At 41.3% G+C, this 27,256-nt stretch overlaps 1 protein-coding gene across 1 annotated transcript in view; it reads right to left on the bottom strand.

Annotated features, from left to right (window-relative positions):
* Positions 1-27,256, bottom strand: part of LOC137430246 (integrin alpha-8) — a 155,180-nt gene that overhangs the window by 7,151 nt on the left and 120,773 nt on the right. Inside the window, exons 24-27 of the mRNA XM_068120960.2 lie at positions 26,583-26,688; positions 9,178-9,336; positions 8,821-8,922; positions 6,843-7,058 (exon numbers count right to left, since the gene is read on the bottom strand). Of these exons, the coding sequence (XP_067977061.2) occupies positions 6,843-7,058; positions 8,821-8,922; positions 9,178-9,336; positions 26,583-26,688 (583 nt within the window). The remainder of the gene's footprint in view (positions 1-6,842; positions 7,059-8,820; positions 8,923-9,177; positions 9,337-26,582; positions 26,689-27,256) is intronic.

Raw genomic sequence — 27,256 nt, forward strand, 5'->3', positions numbered from 1 at the left:
GGTATATTATTTGAAAAAAGTGCAAGGGTGCCAATATTTTTGGCCATGACAGTCGAACTATGGGATGGGTAAAACGACGTACAGCAAGTTGACATGAGAACCATCTCTTCGTTATTTTTAATAAACAAATATAACTGATGGAAATCTTTTGCAAAATAAACATTGGGGAAATATGTAAAGGCAAAAATTATTGCAAACATCATTTTACAAAAGTCAAGTAAAATATTTGAACAATTACCCTAACCCACTGAACATATAGTACATTCATACATCAATTGATATTTGGCTAAATGGCTATCTATTTATGATGTATGGAAATATGGCAGAGGTTTGACACATACTGTATCTTCACCCTGTATGCTTCAGATGCTAAAGCAGAACCTGTCCTTATGGACGAGTTCATTGTCCCACAATAACGGACAGAATGACTTGTAATGCATATCCTCAAAGAAGTTCGATACACATTTGCATGGAGAATATTGGGGTCTTTCCCAATCCTCCCACTCCCCTGAACCCATGGGAGTAATATTTTTTACCCCCTAAGGCCTAAACCCTCTCATGTACACCCCAGGTACAATCACGATATTTCAACGAATTTGTCCAGTGATTTAGCAGTGTAGAGAAGTCACACGAACAAGAAAGATGTCGTACATAGCACTATACTTGCAAAATCCAAATTAAAAATCGTTGCCAGAGAAAGAGCAATTTGGCAATTTCGAAAATTGAATCCATCAAGTGTTTTACATGATTGAATGTTATACATTTTCTGCTGTGGCCTAATAGATGTTTAGCACATTTCAGGTTGCCTTGACCTGAACTTTTCACTAATGTTGACCAGATTCTACACACATATTCGACACATCGGTACAAATAAACTGTGTAAGTTTCAATAATTTGATATCTTAAAAACGGTTTGAGACATGGTAATAGTTAAATCACAAAAGTCCCTTTTGATCATGATTGGATGAAATTGTTGTCAAGAAAACCGTTGACGTGCCAAAATGACTAAATTGATCATTCTGATTGTTGGTGACGAATTCAGTAATCCAGTATGCAAATTCTGCTCAAATTTCAAGTCAATTGGATGAAAATTGATGATTGATGATCTCCTCCTCCCAAGCCCTCTCCCTCCCACAGATCTTCCGATGTCCCTGTTCTCTGCTGTTGTACTTGTGTGCTTCCCTCTCTCTCCCCATCTTGTCTCCCGCTCCCTTGATCATATGTTTTTTGTGTCAGTTTGTTTTTATGTGATTAATGTTAGCTCTTACACGAACCTCGATCATGTACAAAAAAAAAAAAAAAAAAGGCAAATTGATAATTTTGTCAAGAGGTCAAAGGTTAGCCTCACGTAAAATCATCAGTTTTCATCCAATTGACCTGAAATTTCGAATTTACCATTTGAGTTTTGTCATCAAATTTTCAACAAAGCTTTATTATGAGAATATGGAAAAGAAAAATTAATAATTTTGTTACACGAGCCTCAATCTTGTATACAAAAAAAAAAAAAAAATCTCTTGCGATCTTGACCTTTGACCATTTCACCTCAAAAGCAATAGGCCTCTAGCTTTTGATCGGTGAACCAATTGAGTGACGCAATATGAAAATTCTGCTAACATTTCAAGTCAATTGGATGAAAATTGCCAATTTTTTGTGACCTTGACTTTTGACCTTTTGACCTCAAAAACAATAGGCTTATAGCTTTTGCCTAGGTCTACCTGGTGGTTCGATTTCATGAAGATCAGTGTGGAAAGTTATGGAATGTTTGGCAAAGGCCTTGAGAGGCACCCATAACTTTCCATAGATAGTCCGCTGTGATTTAATGGGTTCTCAGTTTGGGGAGATAGTCCTGTGTTTTAATGGGCATCGTTGAAAGAAGAAGATTGGCTACAGCAGGCGACTGTTGGAATTGAACGAGCTCCCTTGTGGTAATTGGATAGTGCTAAATTTACCTTTCCCCATTGTCACAACTCACCGTGCTTTACTTTGGGGATATGCAGGTGAGTTGAAGAAATTGTGCAGGTGGCAGGCAAGAGTGTACATGAGAGCCAAGCATGTTGTTTGGGTGGAAGGTTTAAAATCTGGTTTTATGAGAGAATAAACCAATTTTCACTGGTGATTGTTTCTTTTGTTTGTAATTGATGACTTGCAGGAATGCAGGCCATGGCAGGTAGATTTGCATGGATGCAAGTAGGAACACACTCTTTAGCGTGTACTGCAGGTGAAGTTAGAATGAATGGCAGTGGGAAGGGATCACTGTGTGTAAGGTTTGTGGGTGGGGAGGTTGTACATGTCCATAGGATGATTAGGCTCTCAAGGAGAGTGAGAAATGTGGGGCTTCACCATGCCTTGCCCCAAGTAGCTCAGCGTGTGACAGGGGGAGGGGAGGGGGGTCAGGATTGGTCGGCAATGGGGCAAGAGGACCCCTTGTTGACCAAGAAAGGCCATGGAAGGCCAGTGGGTCCGGCGAGAATACAGCCAAAAGGAGCTGTAGTGCTGTTGGAAGGGTGGCCAGGTGGGTGGGGAGTCCACGATTCCCCTTGAGATGGAACTTTGTTGTTCCTCTTTGGGCACCACACTTCTAAACCCCCACCCCCACATTGTTGGACCTCCTGGCTGTCAAGTTAAGGCCATACCTGCAGATAATTGAGAGGCCATAGGCTTGTTAGGGTGTATAGTGACAAATATAAATGGTTATTGTTGTGTGGTTATGGGAATATCCCACTCGGTCACGTATGAATTGATATGTGCTATGGGGCCGGGCAGGTAGCCCGTGAAATTGGCTAGATATATTTCAAAATTGAATTTTGGGCTCAACTGACAGCTGGAGCAGGTGACACCTGCTGGGGAATGTGGTCAATAGCTGGAGTTTATGATTTGGTTATGTGAAATTGGCATTTAAGGTAGGCCTGGGTGCTTTGAGTGCCTTTGCCATCCTCTCTCCCACCCTAAGGACACCATCTTGAACAGAAGGAGGTGGATGCAATCAATGAAGAACTTTTTGTATATAGCAATTTTGTACATTTTATGAAAAGATTGAGCATTGTGGTAAAGGTAGAGCGTTAAGGAGAACAAGTAAGGTTAACTGATGCTCACCTCCCAATGCCCTCTCAACTTTAATGGATAAGTTAATTAGGTGTGTGACGGTATGTGTTATGGCCAGAATATTGGGTTCCCAACAGAGAAACTTGGCAGGAGTGCAAGGTTCCCGGGAGGGGTCTGTGTTACGTGGAAGGGGTTGGGGGGATCCATAGCTAGATTGTATTAAGAATAGTATGTACCATGTGACAGTGTAGCTTAGATTCCCCTTGCATCAGGGAAACTGTCCTAAGTAAGTCATCTTGTAAAGCGTGTGCTGAGGAGGCAGTGAGTGTCCCTTATAGAGCAGTATAGTGAAGGATCGTATCGTGCAAAACCTCCTGTTTTCAGGCAGGGCCTGGTGAGGACTTGGGCAGAAAGACACATGGGCAAGTGATTTATGACTTTAAATGGAAACAACAGAAACTGGTTAGCTAGGGAGCCGCAGGCCATGGTGGTAAGATGAACTGCACAGCACTGGCTGAGGGGCTAACACTGAGTCTAAGGTCCGCCACTAGGATGGGATGGCCCAAAATATGGCACTGCCCACTAGCAGTGGGTGGCCATTCGTGTGACCCACTGCCCATTAACTTTATGAGGGCCGTGGCCACACTTCTGCATGCCAGTTGGAGCTGGACCTTCCAGGGAGCAACATCTCTTTCATCTCTTCCACCTTTGCTTTTGTCACTGCCGAAGGAGGATATATTATTGGACAGGCCATCATCTTCTCGCCATTATCCCTCATCGTGATTGTTCCTCTTCACCATTCGTTGCACCCCGAGCCGCACTTCGCATTGTGCCACGTTGGCCTTGTGCCACATCATCCTGCAGCCATCAGCTCTTGCAAACCTAGAGTCCTCACCTGTCCCAGTGTCCCGCTTCATTGTGTGAATCCGGTATTGTGGCACCATTGGTAGGTTATATTTAGTTTCCATTGAATATAAGATTATGTGTTCCTCCTTCCCATTTTATTGTGTCCATCGACAGCCAAATCTGTACCTTTTATTGAGCATCATGTCTTCCCTTTTCCTTGAATACTTTGTAAATAATCCCTCTTTTAAATATAAGATACTTCCTGTTTTTCTGACTTTCCGGCACAGACTCCACCAAGCGTTTGGCGTTATTTGGGTAATCCTTGGGGAAATGTAGTAAGAGTAATACTAACTGAGGTCAGTGTAGTAAATTTAAACACTGTTTTGGTCATTTGCAGTGGTATGATACCCCTGGCTCAGTTGGTCCATGTTAACAATGACTGGCTGTCTGACGTGACTACATATATATATATATATATATATATATATATATATATATATATATATATATATATATATATATATATATATATATATATATATATATATATATATATACACTACTGGTCAAAAGTTTTAGAACACCTCAATTTTTCCAGTTTTCATTGAAATTTACACAGTTTAATGTCCCAATGTACTCTGAAATTAAGCATAGAACAAATAAACAATTGGAGATAAAAAGAACACATAGAATCAGTTTGTTTAACAAAATTAAATTTAAATTTTGACTCAGCAAAGTAGCCACCTTTTGCAGATATAACCACCGAACACACTCGTGGCATTCTTTCTACAATGGAAATCAAATATTGTTCGGGAAGTTCTTCCCAACACTGTTGCAGAAGTTCCCACAAATGTGTTGTACTTGTAGGTTGCTTTGCTTTCACTCTTCTGTCCAGTTCATCCCAAACCAGCTCGATGGGGTTTAAGTCTGGAGACTGTGCTGGCCATTCCATGATTTGAAGCCTACCGTCTTGTTCTTTTCCTCGAAGGTAGTTTTGGCATAGCCTGGAGGTGTGTTTAGGGTCATTATCTTGCTGTAGGATGAACCCCTGACCAACGAGGCATATACCAGAGGGTATTGCATGGCGCTGCAAAATGCTGTGGTAGGCCTTTTGGTTCAGGGTGCCAGTCACTCTATGCAAGTCACCGACTTTGGATCCAGCAAAAGAGCCCCCAGACCATCACGCTTCCTCCTCCATGTTTGATAGTTGGTGTCACACACTGATGAACCATCTTTTCGCCTGCTCGACGGCATACAAAAACCCTGCGTGATGAACCAAAGATTTCAAATTTTAAGACCTTCTTCCAGTCTTCAGTAGTCCACTGGCAGTGCTTCATGGCCCAGACAAGCCTCTTTTTCTTATTTCGCCATCTTAGCAATGGCTTTCTTACCACTCGACCTGTCAAACCTGCAGCTTGAAGTCTTCTCTTCAGAGTTGAAACTGAGTCTTGCTTACTTCGACCAGTGTTAAGCTGTGCTTGAAGCTGTTGTCCTGTGAGCCACTTATCACGCAAGCTGTTGACTCTCAGAAACTTGTCTTCTGATTCTGTCGTGGCTTTGGGTCTGCCAGACCTCTTTCTGTCAGAGTTTCCTCCAGTTTCCAAGTTCCTTTTCAGAGTTAGAAGTTCCTTTTCAGAGTTCCTTTTCAGAGTTTCCTCCACTGAGCGGTGTAGGAAACTGTACTCACTGACACCTTGGCTTTCTTTGCAATTTCTCTAAAGGAAAGACCTACACTTTTAAGGGTTATAATGGTCTGTCTGTCTTCCTTTGTTAATTGCCCTTTTCTTGCCATTAGGATAGCAATATACTACTTCCTGCAGTGCAATATTGTCCAAATAATGCTTCAGAAGGTGTAATAACAGTCTGTTCCAATTCTGCTTTTATACAGACAGGGGGTTTGTAATGAAGTAATCAGCAGAGGTTGGGACACCTGTAGGAATTGTTTGCATCAACGTTCAAGGCTTAATTTACTTACATTGCTGCAGAACAGCTGTAAGTTGTTAACCCATTACTTGTTCCCTGAAGAAGGCCTTTTTTTTACAATATAACTATGCAATTTACATTATTTTCCCGTTTTTGCGATCCTTAACTTTTTTTTAACCTCGAGCAGTTTACTGCTTACCTTTGTACCATTTCAGGTTATTCACTGGACTTGAATTGCTTAAATTTCAATAAAAACTGGAAACATTGAGGTGTTCAAAAACTTTTGACCGGTAGTATATATATATATATATATATATATATATATATATATATATATATATATAGATATAAATAAAATCACCCTTTAAATTGACTAAATAAAATAAAATAAATTTTTAACATTGACGAAAATTGCAAATACCTCTGCTCTTCCATCTTCCCTATCACTCCCCACAGGGGCTTTTTTAAACTTAAAATATGATTAGTTGTTGATGCTAGAGCTTTTTTTGTTTTTTTTTGTTTTTTTTTGTATACTGAATTGAGGCTCGTGAAAGAGCTAACATTTATTTCACAAACAAATCAACCAGACAAACAAAATATACAAAAAGAGGGAGCGGAAGACAAGATGGGGAGAGAAGGGGAAGCACACAACCACAACATTTGAGAGCAGGGAGAAGTGTGGGAGGGAGAGGGCTTGGGGGCAGGAGGCGTTGGAAGCGGAGGGGGGGGGAGAGGTATAAAACACAAGGGGACCGAAATTAGCGGGGGTAGAAAAGATCAAGGTTTTGGATGGGGAAGGATAAGAAATGGTGGTGAACAGCTGTTTTAAAGACCTGGAGGGTGGAGTGGGATTGAAGAGAGTGAGGGAGTTTGTTCCAGAGGCGGGAGAAAAGAGGAATGAAGGAGTGAAGGTGAGCAGAGAGTCTTGATTTTGGCAAGAATCTTGGATCTACATAAGACATCTGACCGTGTCTCTTTCAATCTGTAGTTCAATCAGTGCTGACCAAAAAAAATAAATTTAAATGGCTCACCAACACCCTTCCAGCAAATACACCCTCAAGCAGCCTGGCTGGAGGCATCTTGGTGACCTGGAAGTGGGCGACTGTGTGCAGAGCCAGAAGTGAACGCTTCTCCTCAAGGAAAGACGATGCCCAGAGGCGTGAGTGCAGAGTTACCACAGCGCTCTCTTGTTTGGAAAGGCGACCAACTTGGCAGGTGATGTGTAAACAAGGACTCCAACTGCAGTTCTGTGGAGGAAAAAGACTTTCTGAAGTACCAGCTGAATATAACGTGATAAAAAGTGTTTTTAAAGAATACTCAACTTGCATATGATTTAAAGCATCGATGCAGTGTATTTGTATTATGGTGTAAAACCCATAATGACGATTTTAATCAGTCGGTCCCTACCTTCACCATGTGCAGTAGATAGAAAGGTTACAAAAGTATATTATGCAACAACTTAGCAATTTATTTACTCTTTTGTCCAATTACTATTTATTTAAAAACATGTGATCTATAATTAAGTCGCTATTTCAAATATAGAAATAACCTGTTGTCATAATATGGAGAGCATTACTTTAAGTTGTTTATGAAAAGTTTGTATATTGCCATTAATATTGTTTTTAGCCCAAAAAACCCCATCCCATGCACAGCAGGAGATGGGGTTTTGCAATCACTTGTGTGTGTGTGTGTGTGTGTGTGTGTGTGTGTGTGTGTGTGTGTGTGTGTGTGTGTGTGTGTGTGTGTGTGTGTGTGTGTGTGTGTGTGTGTGTGTGGGCCACAGAGTTTTTACCATTTGTTTGTTTTTTTTTCATCAAATGTTCACCAGAGCCTTATAATGACAATGCGGAGAAGGCACATTAATAATTTTGTCGAACGGTCAAAAGGTCAAAGGTCATCATCACATAAAATCCTCAATTTTCATCCAATTTAACTTGAAATTTCAATTTACGATTTGAGTTTTGTCATCAAATTTTCAACAAAGCTTTATTATGATAATATGGAGAAGAAAAATTAATAATTTTGTCAAAAAGTCAAAAGGTTAAAGGTCAGTATCAACTAAAATTATCAATGTTCATCCAATTGACCTGAAATTTAAATTTACCATAACAGTTTTTTAAATCGAATTTTCAACAAAGCTTTTTTATGAGAATATGGAGAAGGCAAATTAATAATTTGTTCAAAGGGTCAAAGGTCAGTATCATATAAAATCGAAAATTTTCATCTAATTGACCTGAAATTTTAAGAATCTGCATGCGCCCCTAATGTCAAACATACAAAGAGTGCACTGAAGTGGTGCACCAATCAAAAGATAGAAGCTGATTTGTTTTTTGAGATCAAAAGGTCAAAGGTTAAGGTTGCATAAAATCACCAATTTTAACCTGATTGACCTGAAATTTTAAGAATATGCATATTGGTCACTGAATTGGTTCACCAATCAAAAGCTACAATCCGATTGCTTTTTAAATCGAAAGGTCAAAGGTCAAGGCTGCATAAAATCATCAATTTTCATTTTGTACTTAAAAAAAAAAACTGTTGTCGTTACTTTGAGCATATGGAAGAAGAAGAATAAGATGTCTGAATACATACGGATGCGGACGGGCTTTGCATTTTCAGATGCTTCCTAGTTTTGTTTGCTTTCAGATTGATCCATTATGGCTATGAAATTAACTGTTGCTTAAAGAGTGTGAATTGCTGTTATTGTATGAGGTGTGGTAGTCTGAGATTGCAGTTCAAAGTGGTGGCAGCGGAAATGGTATATAGGTTAATTTTAAACAGGAATTCGATAGGAAACCTAGAAACATTGGGGATGGAGGGATGCATGGATATTGGCAGAAATGCACATCCATGATGATCATGATGGCCTCCTCCTACGTCAAAGTACCTTGTATTTCCTGTAATTACCTTTCAACAATCAAATGATCAAAATGTACAAATATTCTTCCAAATGCATTTACAAACAAACAAATAATTGATGTAAACCTTTTTTTAATCTCAATATATACATACCAGTATATCAGGAATATCTTGCTGTTGGTGTTTTTCTCGATAATACACAGGCACACTGCTTTTAGGATGATCAGCAGCAGGTATCAAAGTCGTCAGACGTGCCTGCATGAAGCACAACAAATGGGCAACTGGTACCTTTCAAAACATACAGCTCCACCTTCCAAGAAACATCCAAACCCAAGTAGCCACGCCCACAAGGAGAAGCCACGCACAATGGCTAAATGGCCACAGCCACATGCATGGTACAAACGTCATTATTGTGGTTGGAATAATGAGCCCAGAGTCCCAGACATATATAATTTAGGATGTTCCACTTATTCCTCCCAAAGTCTTCATGAACCTGCAGATATGCATTACAGGCAGTTGATGATGATTGAATGAAAAGTTGGAGGAGCATTTCAGTGGCCCGTTCGTTTTCATGGCCATTGGGTAGAGGAAATGCTGATGACCGTGTCTCACAGGTACTTCGACGTGAAGCAAGGCGCTGTCCACCCAACTGGGCCCGCCATTGTAGAGCTGGAGGTAGAAATGGCATAAACCTCACCATGAGCACACATCCTCCTCAAACAAATAGAATTTTGAGGATTTAACAAAACTGTTATACACTGGACCAGTGGCTCCAAACTTTTTGTTGCTGCAACCCTATAAATTGTCCATCAATAGGACCTCCAGAACCTCAAGCTCAGAATAAAACTTAAATTTGTATGTATGTACAAATAGTCATGTGAAAAAGTAAGAAAACCCAATGTAAAGTTTTGACTTTTTCAACATATTTCAACATACAGCTATTTGATCTTCATTTCAATAATATTGATAGATAAAGGTGATATAATATAACAAATATCATGAAACATTTACATTTTGTAGTCCATTGTATAATTTAAATAAACATAAATGCAAATTTCGCATTAGACCGTGGGCCGTCGGTCAGAATTCTTAACTTTCGTGACCCACATCGAGTAACTAATCAATGTTGAAATATTATTGTCCAAAAACATGTTTAAAAGCATACCATATAACTCGGCAATCTCAGAACTCCACCATTATTTTAAAAAGTGGAAAAAAACCTCAATAATTTCGACAAGGACCTCGCTAAAATTATCCAGTCATAGTTGTCCTTTCATAAACGCATCGGACTATCCCATAAGCAACAGCCAATCAGATAACGCGTTTCAAAGAAGCGACTCTAGCAAACATGGCGACGCTCATGTCGTCTTCGGATGCTGATGCCAGTGGTGCATCTGCCGATGATTCAGAAAGGATAATCAAAGGAAAAGAGATTCTGCGACTTACTAAGTTAAACAGATTATTCATTAAAGAGGTGCAACATGTGGAAAGCATTGATGCCTCTTCATTCAAATCTGGTCGTCTGAAGACAAGGCTTAGGAGATCATATCCTGTTCTCTGCTTTTGCAAGCCATCACGTCAAAGTGAGAGTGACATAGTATTTGTTGAAACACTTGATGTTGAGGAGGTGGTAGAAGATGTTGTTGAAGATGTGACTAGTGAGGACAGCGAGAGCAGTGAATCAATTCTCCCAGACCAAACATGTAGAATAGCACAACCTTTAAGGGAACTATTCCATGCTGCTCAAGAATTGAAGGCATCCATGAGTAATGTGCAAGCAAATACAGTATGGCCTCCATTAGCCAATGATATGTCAGTAGATAAGATAAATGAGCTCATCCCTACCAAGTTGTACAATTTTCTAGCATGGAGCACTGGGGTAAGTGAGGATGTAAATGAGTCTGAAAAGGTTTCAGTCCCTGATGAATCACAACGACGTCTGCTTGCTGTGGCGCAGGATCTAATGTACATAAGATCAAAAGGAAGGATGCTTCTTCCGAAGCACACGTCTTTGGCAATGTCCGTAAGACACATCACGGGCTCGGCCAAGTTGATAGGAATCCTAAATGGACTAGGCCACAGTGTGTCCAATTCAGTCACTTTAGAACATGACACGGCTCTTGCAAAGAGGCAGCTTGCCCTGGGTGTTAACATTATTCCTGCAGGTACTCAGTCTTCATTTACCACTGTTGTCTGGGACAATAATGACTTCGGTGAAGAAACCCTGTCTGGTAAAGGTACTACGCACAACACAAACGGTATCCTACTGCAATGGCCTTCCACATCACTGTGTACTGATATACAGTCTCCACAACCCATATCTTTACCAAGAACTCGAGAGAGATCAATTCAACCCCCAGAATCCAACATAAAGAAGTACTTTGGAAACAAACGTGCTGGTCCTGAGCCATATGGAGTTGATGTTTCTCTGATGGAAGAAAATCACCGTCCAGTCCAACAATCTGCAAGAGACTTGGATTTGGCATTGAGACTGATGAAAATGGCCGAAGTATCTGACAAGATCTTTCCTGGGTGGACTGGATGCAACACCTTGCTGCAAAATGAAGTTCCAAGTGTCTCGACAATAGGCTATTTGCCAATTATTGATGCAAGAAGCTCGTCTTCCACCAACACAGGACTCACTGAGACAGCACATAAAGAGAGCAAATTACCAGGCTGCAGTACATCATCTCTGTCTGGAGCAGACCCCAGACATTCCAAGCCCACATGGACATGGATGGAAAGTGGAAGATGGAGGTCTAGATGTTGTCTGGGATGAACAACCCCCTGCTCCAAGCAGTTTGCTTGAACTGACGTACTGCACTTGCAAAAAGACAAACTGCCAGATGCCAACTGGTAAAAACAAGGGAAGATGTTCTTGCCGGCAGCATAATGTACCATGTACTAATCTGTGCAAGTGCACTGATTGCCAAAATCCAGTGGCTGGAGAATCTTTAGATGAAGACTCCGACACAGAAGATGAAGATGTGTAGTGTTCACAACTTCACACTGTTAACCTGCTGCTGTAGCTTCATTCCATTTAGCTACTCTGTTGTGACACAGATATACGTGTAAGTTCTGGATGAGAGGGTAGCAGAGAAGCCTGTTATTTGGCCCCCAGATTGGACTCAGACATTGTGAATATTATAATAGGGCTGTATTTCCATGAGTCAACAGTCTGATTATTCTCTTTTGGGTTACATTAGGCCAATAGCTATGAATAATTTGAAAACTTTATTTTAAAAAAAATGTTGTTTTGCTACAGCCCTAAAGTGTGCCGACATAATCTAATATGACATAATCTAATCATAATATGACAGAGAGATGAGAGAGTGGGGTGGGATGAATTGGGCTCATTTGCAAAGATATATTTCGTTGAAGTGCCAATAATTACTTTGAAAATAAAAGATGTATGTGTATGTAAATGTGTGTGTGCGTGTGTGTGTGTGTGTAAAATAGGGCACATTAATTTTGCAAGGAAAAGTTTCTTAGAAGTGCCAATGATTCCTTTGAAAACATTTCCAAAGAAATATATTGGTGAGTGCATGTGTGTATCTGGTTTTGTGTGTGTGTGTGTGTGTGCGTGTGTTTGTATGTGTGTGTGTGTGTATGTGTAGCTCATTGATTTTTTTTTTACCGTTCTCTGTCATGTAAGTGTTGCTGTGTTTCAATTTGTCTATTTTCCATAGGTTTGTACTTAACTTTTAATTTCTTGACAAAAGAGGGTGCTGTGCATCTGGATGATTAATACTAATTAAGAATACTAATTAGTGTGCAACTTTTGGACTTACCGAGTGGTGAATTCTTGTTCAATGATTTTTTATCTCCCATCAGACAAAAATTCACGTGGTTACCAGATGTGGGTCACGAAAATGATAAACTAGAAGTATTTCCACTGCTTGGCCCATGGTCTAAATGTGGAAAAAGAAAGTACACCCTGATATTTATCACTACTTCAAATACCTAAAATTTGAATCAGGTGCACCAGCTCAGGTGCAAATGATTAGAACATCGTCAGAGAGGATCTTGGAGGAACCTGTCTTATTTAAACCTCAGACATTTAGTTTGGTTTGCTCTTTGTTGTTGAAGTGTGCAGCGTCACCATGCCTAGATCAAAAGAGCTCTCTGAGGCCTTCAGAAAGAAGGTTATAGATGCCTACGAGTCTGGGAAGGGATTTAAAAAGATCTCCAAACAATTTGAAATCAATCATTCGACTGTCCGGAAGATCATCTACAAGTGGAGAAGATTCCAAACAACTGCCAACTTGTTCAGGCCAGGCTGCCCCAGCAAGTTCAGCCCGAGAGCAGACCGCAAGATGCTGGAAGAAGTCTCTAAGAACCCCAGAATGTCATCACGGGACCTACAGGTAGCTCTTGCCACTGTTGATGTCAAAGTGCACGAGTCTACCATTAGAAAGAGGCTGTACAAATTTTACATACATACATATATACACACATACATACATACATGCATTCATACATATACTGTATATCTGTGCAGCGTCTGTCACTGAACTACTACTACCTCCTTTGGCTTAATGGTGGAGCTTCTGCTCTGACATGCACTGTCAACTGTGGGACCTTATATAGCAAGGTGTGTTTCTTTCTAAATCATGTCCAATCAATTGAGTTGGCCACAAGTGGACTCCAATCAAGTTGTAGAAATATCTCGTGGATGATCAAAGAAAATTGGATGCATCTGAGCTCAATTTGGAGTGTCATAGCAAAAGGGGTTGAATACCTGTTGACTCAATACAGTTCATATTTTTATTTTTAATCACCTTGCAAAAATGTCGAAAAAAAAAATTCCACTTTGACATTATGGGGTATTATGTGTAGATCAGTGGCAAAGAATCTCAATTTTATCCATGTTAAATTCAGGCTGAAACACAACAATGTGAAAACGTCAAAGGGTGTGAATACTTTCTGAAGGCATTCTGTATATGTATATGTGTATATTTATGTATATATATACATATACTAGCTTGGCACTGAGGAGCGGGCTTATTTTAGCTGAGGATAATGACTGGACCTGAGTTGCTGTGTTGTCATGATTTACACCAATCATAATACAAACAATTATTTTGCACAAATTTATTTGTCGTGTTTGTGATATTACATTTTTATAAGCAATTTAGATTGAAGATTTAGGTTGAAAAAATATATAAATTTCAAAAAAGAACCCCTCAGCACGTACATACGGGGAGTGGTAGGTGCAGCCTGGAAGTTTGGGACTATTACACCTCACCACCACATAATTCAAAACACCTCACCACCACGTAATTCAAAACACCTCACCACCAAGTAATTCAAAACACCTCACCACCACGTAATTCAAAACACCTCACCCCCATGTAATTTAAAATGCCTCACCCCCACTTAATTTAAAACACTTCACCCCACCTAATTTAAAACACATCACCACCAAGTAATTTAAAACACCTCACCCCCACGTAATTAAAACACCTCACCCCCACCAAAATTAAAACACGTCACCCCCACCAAGTAAGCCAAAACACCTCACCCCCATGTAATTCAAAACACCTTACCACGATGTAAATCAAAAAACCTCACCACCACGTAATTCAAAACACCTCACCACCACATAATTTTAAAAACCTCACCACCATGTAATTCAAAACACCTTACCACCATGTAATTCAAAACACCTCACCACGACGTAATTTTAAAAACCTCACCACCAAGTAATTCAAAACACCTCACCACCAAGTAATTCAAAACACCTCACCAGCACGTGATTTAAAAACACCTCACCACCAAATAATTCAAAATACCTCACCCCCACGTGATTCAAAACCACCATCACGTTGTTAAAAACACTTCACAACCACGGAAACAAAAGTTTCAGGGAGTAGTTCAGTGACAACAGACACTGCCCAGATGTGTCGATATATATATAAATGACTGTACCTGAGTTGCTGTTTTGTCATGGTTTACACCAATCATAATTCAAACAATCATAATGCACAAATGTATTTGTAATATACGTGATATTACATTTTATAAACGTGGGCATCAACCCACAGGTCCTAAAATCCTGCTCTGCCGCTCTATCTCACCCTCTCTCTGTTCTTTTCACCCTCTCTTTTGCTCAAGGTCATCTGCCAGCATCTTGGAAATCAGCAAACATTACTGCTTTACACAAAAAGGTGCAAAAACAGATCCTTGCAACAACAGACAAATCAGACTGCTCCCAATTATCAGCAAAGTCATGGAATCCATCATTGCTTCGGATATCAAATCCTTCCTCTTCTCCAATGGCTTGATCTCTGATCATCAATTTGGATTCAGAGCAGGCCATTCCACTCTGGACATGCTGCTTCTACTATCTCAACAATAGATGGAGGTCCTCAATGCCAAACAGGAAATCAGAGCTGTCTCCCTTGACATATTACTTGCCTTCGATACGGTCTGGCACCCAGCTCTGCTCACCAAACTCTCCTCCTATGGTATCCATGGAAATCTCCACTCATGGCTTGCAGACTTCCTCTCTGGTCGTAGGCAATGTGTGGCCCTGAATGGATTTCTCTCATCTCCCCTGCCTGTTCTGGCTGGAGTTCCCCATGGTAGTGTTCTGGGCCCTGTGCTATTTCTGGTCTTCATCAATGATCTCTCCGACTCTCTGGAAAATCCTCTCTATCTCTTTGCTGATGACTCCACTCTCTGCCGCTCCATTCCTCATCCCTCAGATCGGCAGTCTGCAGCCTCCTCACTCCCTGCAGACCTGGACAAAATCACAGACTGGTCAAACAAGTATACCATGTCTTTCAATCCTGACAAATCCCACACTCTTACTATGTCTCTCCGAAACGACCGACTGGAAAACCCTCCCATCTACTTTCTCAACAATCCTCCAAGAAGTTCTGTCACTCAAGCTTTTGGGTCTCACTATCTGCCATGATCTTTCTTGGGAGAACCACATTTCCAAGCTGGCCTCCAAAGCCAGTCGCCGTCTGGGCATCCTCCGTCGTGCGAAGTCCTTCCTTGGCACACCTGAGCTCATCGCCACATACAAGGTTTTCATCTGCAGCTCAATGGAATACTGTTCCCCCCTCTGGGCCGGTGCTCCTGCCTCACACCTAGCTCGGCTTCACGCTGTGGAAACCAAAGCATTCAGAATCATTGGAATCTCCTGCGATGAAGCTAACTCCGAGGTCCTTTCACTCACTCACCACAGGCAGATTGGTGGTCTTTCTGTCTTCTACCGATTCCTCTCCGGCCTTGCTCCCCCAGCTCTCTCTGTGCTCTGTCCCCCTAATATTCCTACAGGTCGCACAAGATCTGCCAGCAACCCTCTTATGGTTAAACTGCCAAAATCTAGGCTCTCTGCTCACCTTCACACTTTCATTCCCCTTTTCTCCCGCCTCTGGAACAAACTCCCCCACTCCCTTCAATCCCACTCCTCCCTCCAGGTCTTTAAAACAGCTGTTCACAACCATCTCTTATCTTCCCCCATCCAAAACCTTAATCTTTTCTACCCCCACTAATTCACCCCAGATACACTTTTTTTGAAATTCCAACTTCTTTCCTGGAAGTCCTTGCAGTGGTGATGTGTTTTATACCTCTTCCACCTCCCCCCAAGCCCTCCCCCTCCCACATTTCTCTCGATGTCCTTGCCCTCAAATGTTGTGTTTGTGTACTTCCCCCCAGTGCCGTGTATATTGAGAGTCTGGCCAACTGAAATACTGGCGCCATGTTGCATAACTAACTTCGCGCGCTGGCACTGCGAGATGTATGTCAGCTGTGGCAATCCTGTAGTTCTGTGACGAGGGAATCGATGTTATTACTGTTTGGTCGCAGATTTAATGAGGAACAACTAATTCAAGTTAAAGTGAGGTGTTGTTTGTTATTGGAATAATAAAATCTGCAAGCGGCGTCATTTATTCACACGAATTGTTTTCCTGTCGCGGCACACAATTTATTGTCAGCTGCATACAGCATACTGATAAATTTTATTTCTCTTGGCATGAAATTGTAATTTGATAAAATGGAGCTTGTATACTAGTTTTCATCTATTATCTGGAAACGTAACATACAATATTCCCATAATGCTACGAAAGTACAATGTTTATTATTTTATTCATTAGCTTGGGTTCACAAATGTTGTTATAACTTGACTCGCTCCATAATCGGCAATAAAAAAAAGTCAACAGACTCAGAGGTACATTGTTTATTTGTTATTCTTGAAGAAATCCGCCATTAAACATTATAACCTTGGTGATATATTTAGATAAAATAGATATATACAGACTTGGCATTTAATATAGAATATTTTTTTTTTCTTGACTTGGGTTTACTTTCTTAACTCAGTATATCAATCTGGTGAGTTTCTTTTACACTTTGGTGATTTATTTGTTAAAAGAACCATGTCACTGATTGTCTGTCGCAGCAAGAGGTCATTAACAGGATTATATCACAGGTGGCGTGGCAAAATGTACGGACAGGTGCATTTGATGATTGGCTTCACAGTCGGGTATACAAGGGTTGTTGCGTTCTGTATTAGTGGAAAACCACTGCTGCACGTCTCCAAAAGTTATTGCCGCTTCGTCTGGAGATGGTCCGTCAACTCGACAATGCTGTTTGTCATGGAGTGGTGGCTTTACGAAATTACGGCATGAAACAGCGTGCTATTGCTCGGCAGTATGGCATCACTCAAGATCAGGTGCCAAAGATCCTGAAACGAAATGCTCAGAGGGGTGTCCCTACTCCAATACAGAGGCCAGGACGTCCCCGCAGAACCACAAGGAGGGATGATCGCCAGCTGCACCGGTTAGTCCGCAATGGCCGTACCAAGTCAGCTAATCGGCTTAGGGCTGAGTGGCAGCAACTGACAAATGTGCCTGTATCCAGAAGGCTAGTCAACCAACGACTGGTTCAAGCATGCTATCATGCCAGGCGTCCCCTGAGAAAGCCACGCCTGACCAGACAACACCGCCAGCGCCGATTGCAGTGGGCCAGAGAGCACCGTCAATGGCAGCCAGGACACTGGAATCACGTGATCTTCAGTGACGAGTCTAAATTTCTGGTCTATCGTCAAGATGGCCGCGTCCGAGTGCGCAGACAAGTGCATGAAGCCTACAACAAAGATTGTATAGTGCCAAGAGTCCAAGCTGGAGGTGGTGGGGTGACCGTTTGGGCTGCTTTTCATGCAGGGGGCAAAACTGACCTGGTTGTTCTGAATGGAAACCTGAACCAGTTCAAGTACAGGGCCATTCTGGAAGAAACATTGCTCCCATTTGCTCGTGCAGCCTTTCGAGGAAACTGTCTTCCAAGATGACAATGCACGGCCTCATCGTGCTCGCATGATCCAACACTTTCTTGCTGACCGTGGTGTAGAGCATATGGAGTGGCCTGCCATGTCCCCGGATATGAATCCGATCGAGAACCTGTGGGCAGAATTGACGCTTCAAATCGACCACTTGGACCAGCAGCCGACCTCTGTGCGTGAATTGCAGCAGGCTATTGTCACTGCATGGCAAGCGATTCCTGTCCAAACCTTGGCAAATCTCGCGAACAGCATGCCTCAACGTGTACGTGCTCTCCTGAATGCTCGTGGGGGTTACACGAAGTACTGAACTGTAATTTTACTGTCCGTAATCCCAGTCGTAATTTAACTTTTGTTTTTGTTAAAAATTTTTTTGGCTAATGTGCAAAATAAAGAGATACTTCTGGAAAACGTACAGAAGTTTAACACAGTACTGTCCATGAATTGAGTTCGATATCAGTTTACATCACTTTCAAGGATCAATTTATTTGTTTCGAAATGTCAAATGTGGTTTTTGTTTCTTTTAAAGGTCACATTAACAAAATCTGGAATAATTTCAACATAATTCCAATGAACTTTTGGTTCTAAGACATCTTGAAAAGTAAGTTCACCCCCACAAAAAAAATATTCCACATTAAATGCAAAGTCTGTATATATATACCGTATACACTGCATATGTACACGAAAAATGTTACAGGGAATATGTATAATATATATATATGGTTGACTAAATAAATGTTAAGCTCACCAGAGACCTAATACACACGTGTCATGTCAGTTTTGATTTGAAACCAATATATATTAAGCGATTTCACTAACCGAACATAAATATGAGTAAGGTGATGGATTCCATCCAACTCGGCGTATTTTAACTGCCCAAATAGCACTTCATTCCTTGTCTCGAGGAAATCTGTGCATTATACGACCTTGTCCTGGTCTAACAGAACATCCCCAAGCGGCACAACACACCATATTGGTTGATTTTATTGAAATATTACTCAAATGAAATATGCAACGATACGAAGCAATGGCACGGAATGGGTGCAGCGGGAAAGCTGCTCGGCTGAGGTGGTATGCAAAATGGCGCCTGTAAACCACGTGACGCGGGCTCGACCAATCACGGCGGTAGTTGAGCAGATCAAAGGCTGGCCAGACTCTGTTAATATACGACACTGCTTCCCCCTCTCTCCCCATCTTGTGTTCCACTCCCCTTATTTTGTGTTTTATGTGTCGGTTGCCTTTTTGTGTGATTAATGTTAGCTCTTTCACGAGCCTCGATCTTGTACACAACAAAAAAAAAAAATTTGAAGTTGAAAAAAAAAATTGCCCCCAAAAAATAAAATAAATTTTTTTTCCAAAACAAATACCCTTAGGACATACCGACGGGAGAGATAGGTGCATACCAGAAATTTGGTAGGATTTCACAAAAGTTTGTGGGAGTAGTTCAGTGACAACACAGGACCACACAGGACAACACAGACACTGCACATATATATATATATATATATATATATATATATATATATATATATATATATATATATATATATATATATATATATATATATATATATATATATATATATATATATATATATATATACACAAATCAGAATTTGTGTGTATATGTGCAGATCACACATCATATATATGTACAAATCATATATATGTAATTATGCTTATTTGCTTAATTATTATTTATTCAGTTTTTTATTATTTAAATTGAAAACAAATCTGATGTAAATTCCGCTTAAAGTTTTTTTTTATTCAATGTCTTGAAACGTGTGAAGCAATTGAACCACTGATAATGCTCATTTAATTAATAACATACAAACAAAATATTTATTTGATCATATGCAAAAAAGCCAATTGGAATAAAAAGATGTTGGAAAAAAACAAACAAAGGACATTAGAAATCCTTGGAAATTCAGTGGATACTCTGATGCTGCATTTTCACAGTCTGCTCTGTTAACCCCGGCTGAATATTGATGGAGAAGCCACAGCGTAGGTCATGCTGTAGGTCAAGATGATTTATTACCTCCGCCACCAAAGGTGGATGGAGGTTATGTTTTCACCCATGTCTGTCCGTTTGTGAACAAAATATCTCAAAAGGTTGTGGACGGATTTGGACGAAATTTGAAATGATGTAGCGTATGTGAGAACGACAAAATGATTCGATTTTGTTGAAGATCCGGATTCGGATCCGGCTACTATAATTTTTGAAAGTGATTCTTCACTATTGGGAGATAGGGCCAAAAACGATACATAGCAGGATATCTCAAAAGGTTGTGGACGGATTTGGAAGAAACCTGGTGGAGAGGTTGGGTGTGTGACGAGGACAATTTTATTCGATTTTGGTGAAGATCTCAATATGGATTCGGATATGAGGATTATTTTATTTTTTAAGTGATTCTTCACCATTGGGAGATGGGGCCAAAAACGATACATAGCAGGATATCTCAAAAAGTTATGGACGGATTTGGACGAAACTTGTTGGACAGGTTGTGTGTGTGACAAAGAAGAATCGATTCAAGTTTGGCGAAGATCCGGATCCAGCTAGTATAATTTTTTTAAGTGATTCTTCACCATTGAGTAATATGGCTAAACAGGTGGAGGTATGCTCTCTACCAAGTGCCATTCTAGTCGCTCTTGTCTTGAATACAACGAGACTACAAAATGCTGCGTCACAAAGACGTATAGTTGGAAAAGGAAGGAGAGTTTTCTCTGCCTCACGAGACAGACAGAACCAGTTTATCCCACAGGTGTGCCCAGAACTGTGACCAATAAACTTCAGCAAATTTCTCTCAAAACTTGATTTTCCTGGAGATGAAGGAGTTCTTCCTGGAATCCATCAACATCATTCCCAACTTAATGGACGTCTCACCCAGCTGAAGATAGACATTTTATTGCAAGTATCGATCCATCTCTGTTTGAGGTTTCGTCCAATGTTCTTGGAAAATGTCAACCAACTCATCCTCAGCAGCATCTTCAGGAAATTTATTCAGCCAGGAAATGCTGCAATTTTTCCCTTTGACATCTTTTCTCACCAGAGGGCTAATTTCCTTTAGAATGAAGAGATCTTCTTGCCAATATCAATAATGGTCCGATTTCACTCTGCGTTTCAGGGTGCAACTTGTTCAAGTGCTGGAAAATGTCACTCAAGGAAGAAACGTTTGCCTGCCACACCTCATACATGACGCGGTTAGCCAATGAGCCATTGTTTTCTCTCAGAAAAATTGAAATTTTCGTTTTGAGCAACATAACACGTGAAAGGATTTTTCTCTACAAGAAAGCCACCGGACTTCTGCGTGATAGAGCAAGTGCTAGTGCTCCGATCCCATTTCTTCACACATAACATGGAACAATCGAAAATTCGGTGCCCTCACCTTGATGAAGTCACAATTTGGATGGCATCCTTTAGTACCGAGTGAACCTTTTGTGTCGCCAAGTTCTCACGATGCAAGAAGCAATAAACAACGACAACATGAGGGTTGACTCCGTTCACTCACGTACAAACTCCACTCGACTGCCCTTCATGACTCAAGCTCCATCCGCACAAACAGCATGGCAATCCATCCGGTGAAGGTTTTGCTGCTTGAAAAAAAAAAACACGGTGACCATTTCGAAAATGTCTTGACCAGTTGTGGTTGTGCTAAGTGGCTCGCAAAATAGAAATTATTCAACAATATTTGATTTTTGCCATGCAAACACCCAAGCCTGGTGTTGGCTTAGCGGTTAGGGTGCCGGCTTGGGATCCTAGGATCCTGGGTTCGAACCCCGGTCGATGGCTGAATTAACGCCATGAGGGTTGACTCAGCCTGTCATCCTTCTGAGGTCGGCAAATCGAGTACCAGTTCACTGGTAATTCCCTGTGTGTCGCAAGAGGTGACTAACAAGGTTGGCGACAGGAAGGGCATCTGGCCATAAAACATTGCTTCAAAACGGGGACCACGGTGCCCAAAAAAGGCCAACCCTTGCTCTGTGGGGAAAATGGCATCTAAATGTGGTTCTTTCTTCTTCTAAACACAGTGAGCTGAAAGTTGTCCTCGATATGCACAGATTCGTCGATCTGAATCACAATTTGTTTTCCTTGTTTCAGTCCATCAACAACTTGTTCAAGAATATCTTGTGACAAGCAGTCCATTTGTCATTTCATGCAATTGGACCAACTGGAGCTTATTGGCAGTCACATCTCCACAGAAAGTCCTGACCATGGCAAGGGCCGTTGACTTAAGTTATTCATCGATTTTATGAGGCTTCTTGCAACGTGCTCCAGGTGGCCTCAAACGATGCCTTCGTAACTTTTTCCAAAGAACAGTCCTTGAATTTGACGGAGCACCAAGTCTCATACATTCAAGTCAGAACTGGCACATTGATATCTGAGCTGACATAGTGCTGCATGCTTTACGTCTAGCACTACACTAGGCCTCTACGGACATGCACGTCATCCCATCCAGTATTCAACCCGTCCTGTCAATATTTCTTTTCATCAGAATTTATTTTTTCATCAAAATCTTTTTTTCCTTTCTGATGACCCTTTGCAACCCTACTGAGGACCGCCCACGACCCTGATTTGGGTCCCGACCAGAGGTTGGGAATCTATGGGCTAGAGTGCTAGACAATGAATGCTTCCAAGAACCCATTAAAGGTGACTATACAGTGTGTAACTTTCACCCAACATGTTGCATGAAACGTGTCATTTTGTGTAATATTGTCAGGTGATCCCTCTCGGTGAAGACCGGGAAATCACGGATAGCCAAAGCAAGCTTTAACTCCAAAGGCATTCAGTTCAAATACGGATTTCACTATACGTATATGCGAGAGAGGAAGAGAGAGGAAGAAGAAGCGGGAAGCTTTTACCTGACAGTCCCGCGCACCAGCCTTCAATCCTGTAGGAAATTAACTCAAGCGGGAACGGGTTTAGAATATATAGGGGAAAATAATATAAGGGTTTATTTACAACGGTATGCTGGGAACAAGAAAACGCGCCGGTTACTAATGTTTCTAAAATGGAGCGCTCCCGCACCAGACATCTAAAACACACAAGAGAATATTTAAATGAAAAGAAACGTTGTGTGTTTCATCATGGGGACTTATCTCAACTCGGCTGGGGTGTCAGGGATCGTCAGGCCCCAAGCGCAGTCCGGACGCGGCTCCGGTGTTGGCGGGAGGAAGGCCGCCCAGTCGTTGGCGCGAACCAGGCCTCGATGCACCCTTGTTCGTGCGTTGTTAGGCCAGCGTACACTGCAGCGATAAGCCTCACTTGTACGCTCGTCGCTCGCACGTGAACACAGGGGAAGAGAATCGTCAGCGCTCCACCGTCTCTCCACCGTCCGTCATCGCCCAACAAGCAAGGGTTCAGGGTCAAGAAGGAGGTCAAAACGAGAAGGGGTCCAACGCAAGAAGGCAGTCCAAACGAAAAAGAAGAAGGAAAGAGAGAAATCGTTGGTTTCTCTTCACCTTTTTATCATCTCCCCTTGGCCAATCAGCTGGCTCCTTCTTGTCTCTGGGCTTCAGATGCATGCCGATTGGCCCTCCCTACCAATGGTGTGATCTCCCCATCAAAACCTTCGACCAATCCGTCGCGAGGTGGGTGTGGCCTCAGCCTGCCTGAGCAATGTGTGTCTGCCAAGTCGGGGTTGTCAGCCCAAGTGCGTCATCTGGATTCCGGTTAGTTTTATTGTTGGGGGGGAATTTAAGTAGTGGGTGTGGTGTAACTAATGGGCCTGTCCTGCTCTACGTGTCTAGTGTGTTGCCATACGGGACAAAGGATAGATCACCAGGTCTCACGCACAGGGGAATTAGCATAATCCATACTCTATTTAACACAAGGCCATCCTCGTATGACCACAAAGATACACATACGCGAACAAACCGCCTAAACGAACTTATAACTCGTCCACTCTTTACGATAGACACTGTGGGATGGATCTTTAACATTCAACAACTAATGCCAGCAGAGAGAGAGCTATGAAAGTCATCTATGAGAAATCCAGCTTAACATCCATCCAAGGGAGGGAACGCTCCCTGATGCAATGTCTTCCCTGTGACACACCAATCCAACAGTTTTAAAGTTAGATGGGGAATCAAATCTAGACGAAGACAGCTCATAGGCAAGTATGCCATCTCTGTGCATTCTGTCAGACTTAATAATGTCATCTCCATTTCCTTTGTAGTACAGGAGCCAGAATCTGCTCAAAATGGTTTCGTGCAACACCCACGACACAGTTGGTTTGTCACTTCCAGGTGATTGGGGAACATCTATAAAACAAATCCAGCCCTGATGTACAGTTGAATTGTGGCAGCAACAATAAATGGCAGCCACTTTTCTGTGAGGGGGGTGGTGTCCGAGGCGTAAATCTGAGATTTTGACGGATTTCATTTATTTATTTTTTCTCTTAGGCCCTACAGGCAAGATACATCCAATTTTGTTGTGAAAGTTTCATTCATGAGTATGGGACATCTATATGTGTATGTTATAAAATAGTTTTATATTTCGCATGTCATAGCTGTTCATATAATTATGCAAAAATAATATCGCCTAATTCGAGGAATTCCCGAAATTTCCAAATATTTTGCTATCAAAACATTTTACACAGTTGTTTATGCGTTGAAATAGTATTGATGTGATGAAATATCATATTATTGTTGTAACATGAAACTGCACTTTGTATTTTGCAGTTGTCTGAATAAGAAGCAAGGAACATAACAACCTGAGCATGGCGAGCGAGAGCAGTGCAGAGGAATCTTTCCCACTTCTACCACAAAAACGCATGAAACTAATCGATTGGAAAAAATGCATCATCTGACAAACAAGCACAGCTTCAGATTTAAGGAAAGCAGGTGATGAAGGAATTGCAAAGTTTGTATCAGCTGCAAAATACAGACGTGATGAAACCTACCAACGTCTCGTACTGGAATAAAGCAAAAGTTACGACACATACCAATCCACGAAATAGTCTTGGCCATTGGTCCAGAAGTATGCAAAGCACTCCCATCATTGCATGCACTAACAGGAAGTGACACGACGAGTGCCTTCAGTGGAATTGGTAAGAAGACAGCTTGGAGGAAACTTCAGGACAGTAAAGACCACCAACAGAAAGTGTCACAACTGGGAGATATTATCCCACCGACAGAGGATACTGTCCGTGCTTGTGAACGGTTCATATGCTCCCTGTACACAACAGCTCAGGCAGCAGGTGACACGGCGGATGAAATCGGATATTGGATGTTCTGCCAGAAAAGGCAGAAGAGTGAATGCCTACCACCAACATCTGACAGTATTAGGCAACACATTGATCGAGCTAACTATGAGTCATTCATCTGGAAGAAGTCATTGCTCCCCAACCAAGCACTACCAAAGCCAGATGGTAATGGATGGAACATCGAAGATGGAACTCTCCAGCCCACCCTCATGACAAAAGTTCCTGCTCCAGTTGGACTAGTTGAGCTGACCGCGTGCAAGTGTAAAGTGTCTGCATGTCAACGCAGCCACGTATGTGCCTGCAAGAACAATAACATGCCATGCACAGAAGCCTGCACTTGCATGGGAGGTGAACAATGCAAAAACCCAAACAAAGAACCTACCACAAGCGACTCAGAAGATGATGATGAGGAAGATTTATTGATGACATTTTCGTGATTTTATACCACTTATAGGATGATTCAGTAACAAAATATGTGTTTATTTTAATAATACAACAAATAACAGTGATACGTTAACATTGTAATGTTCAGTGAATGACTATGGTTATGATACGCAGCCAGATTTGACCTGGTGAGATATTTTTGCTGAGACTACTTGTGGACTTTTGGTCATAACAGGAGTGGGGTTGATGATTTAAGGGGAAATGAAATCTGTATTTTTCTGACTTTACTTAAGGATTAAGGATTGTCCAATTTTGTTTCTTGAAAAGATCATAAAGATATATCAGATTACAACCATAACCGCATTTGAACAACATAAAGATGATATTGCATAATTACAGTCGAAAAGCCAAAACTACATATTTCAGCGATTTTGTGTGTTTTGGGTATAATACAAGGAAAATTTTTTTTTTTTTTAATCATACTTGAACAGCATAACGAAAATCCCCTCATACTTCCCACTATCCTTTTAATTATAATGTTGAAGAATCCCTATTGGAAGAGCTGAAAAAACAAAAATACAAACAAAAAATCGTCAATTTCGAGCTTTACGCTACCGCCTTAATAGAAAAGTGGCTGCCATTTATTGTTGCTGCCACAATTTAACTGTACATCAGGGCCTGGCTTTGTTTTCTAGGCCTCTCTTGAAAACCGGCTCCTGGACTATTGTTCTCCTTCCCTCCCAACTCGTTACTTCTTTCTCCGCATAACCTCCGTCTTCTTCCTCTACCATTCTCCTCAGCTCCTCTATCCCCTCCCTTACTCTGCTATGCAGTATGCTCCTTCTTCCATTCCTTTGCTCAACTTGGATTTATTTCAATTCAGGTCCCGAACCTCCTCACACTCCCTCCCTCCCACTTCCCAACCCTTTCCCTGCCTAAATCATATGTAAATATCTTCTTTTAAAATACAGTATTTGACAAAGCAGAAGGATAATTTTTAGGGGAGGCAATTTCCGAGAAATCAACAGTTGCTTGCTTACCTCAATAACCAAATCCAGCTCAGGACCGATCTCCTCCAGCCACCGTAGTTCAGGCGTATGTGGCCACTCTTTATCATCCAGTGTCAGCTTGCTTGGATAACTCTTTCTGCACAGCAAACCCACAAGCTTTAACTTCTTCACTTCCTCAACAGGCTCTAATGAGCCTCTATTCTCACAATAAATGTTAGTTTTCCTGACAGTCAATGGATTTCATCACTCACCCTCTCACCAAGCTTAACCAGTTCAATGACATTTATAGTTGAAATATTAAAAGAATAAGTGAGCATGAATAAAACCACCTTTGTTCTTGTTTTTTCCCCTATTTGACTCTGTGTTGTCTGTTTTTCCTGGAGGAATTAACTTCAGACCAATTAGCTTACTTCCAATCATCAGCAAGGTCATGGAATCCATCATCGCGGTTGACATTAAATCGTTCCTTTTCTCCAATGACCTCATCTCAGATCACCTAATCACATTCAGCACAGCTCAGTCTACCTTGGACATGCTCCTTTTACTCTCCCAACAAGGGATATAGGGCCTCAATGTAAGACATGAGATCAGGGTTGTCTCTTTAGTGATATCTCAAGCTTTCAATACAGTCTGGTGTCCCGCCTTACTTTCCAAACTCTCTGTCTATGACATCCAAGATCAACCTGGCTTACTGACTTCCTCTA

Source organism: Myxine glutinosa, chromosome 6 (genome assembly GCF_964187855.1).
Source record: "Myxine glutinosa chromosome 6, kmMyxGlut1.1, whole genome shotgun sequence".
Taxonomy (NCBI): domain Eukaryota; kingdom Metazoa; phylum Chordata; class Myxini; order Myxiniformes; family Myxinidae; genus Myxine; species Myxine glutinosa.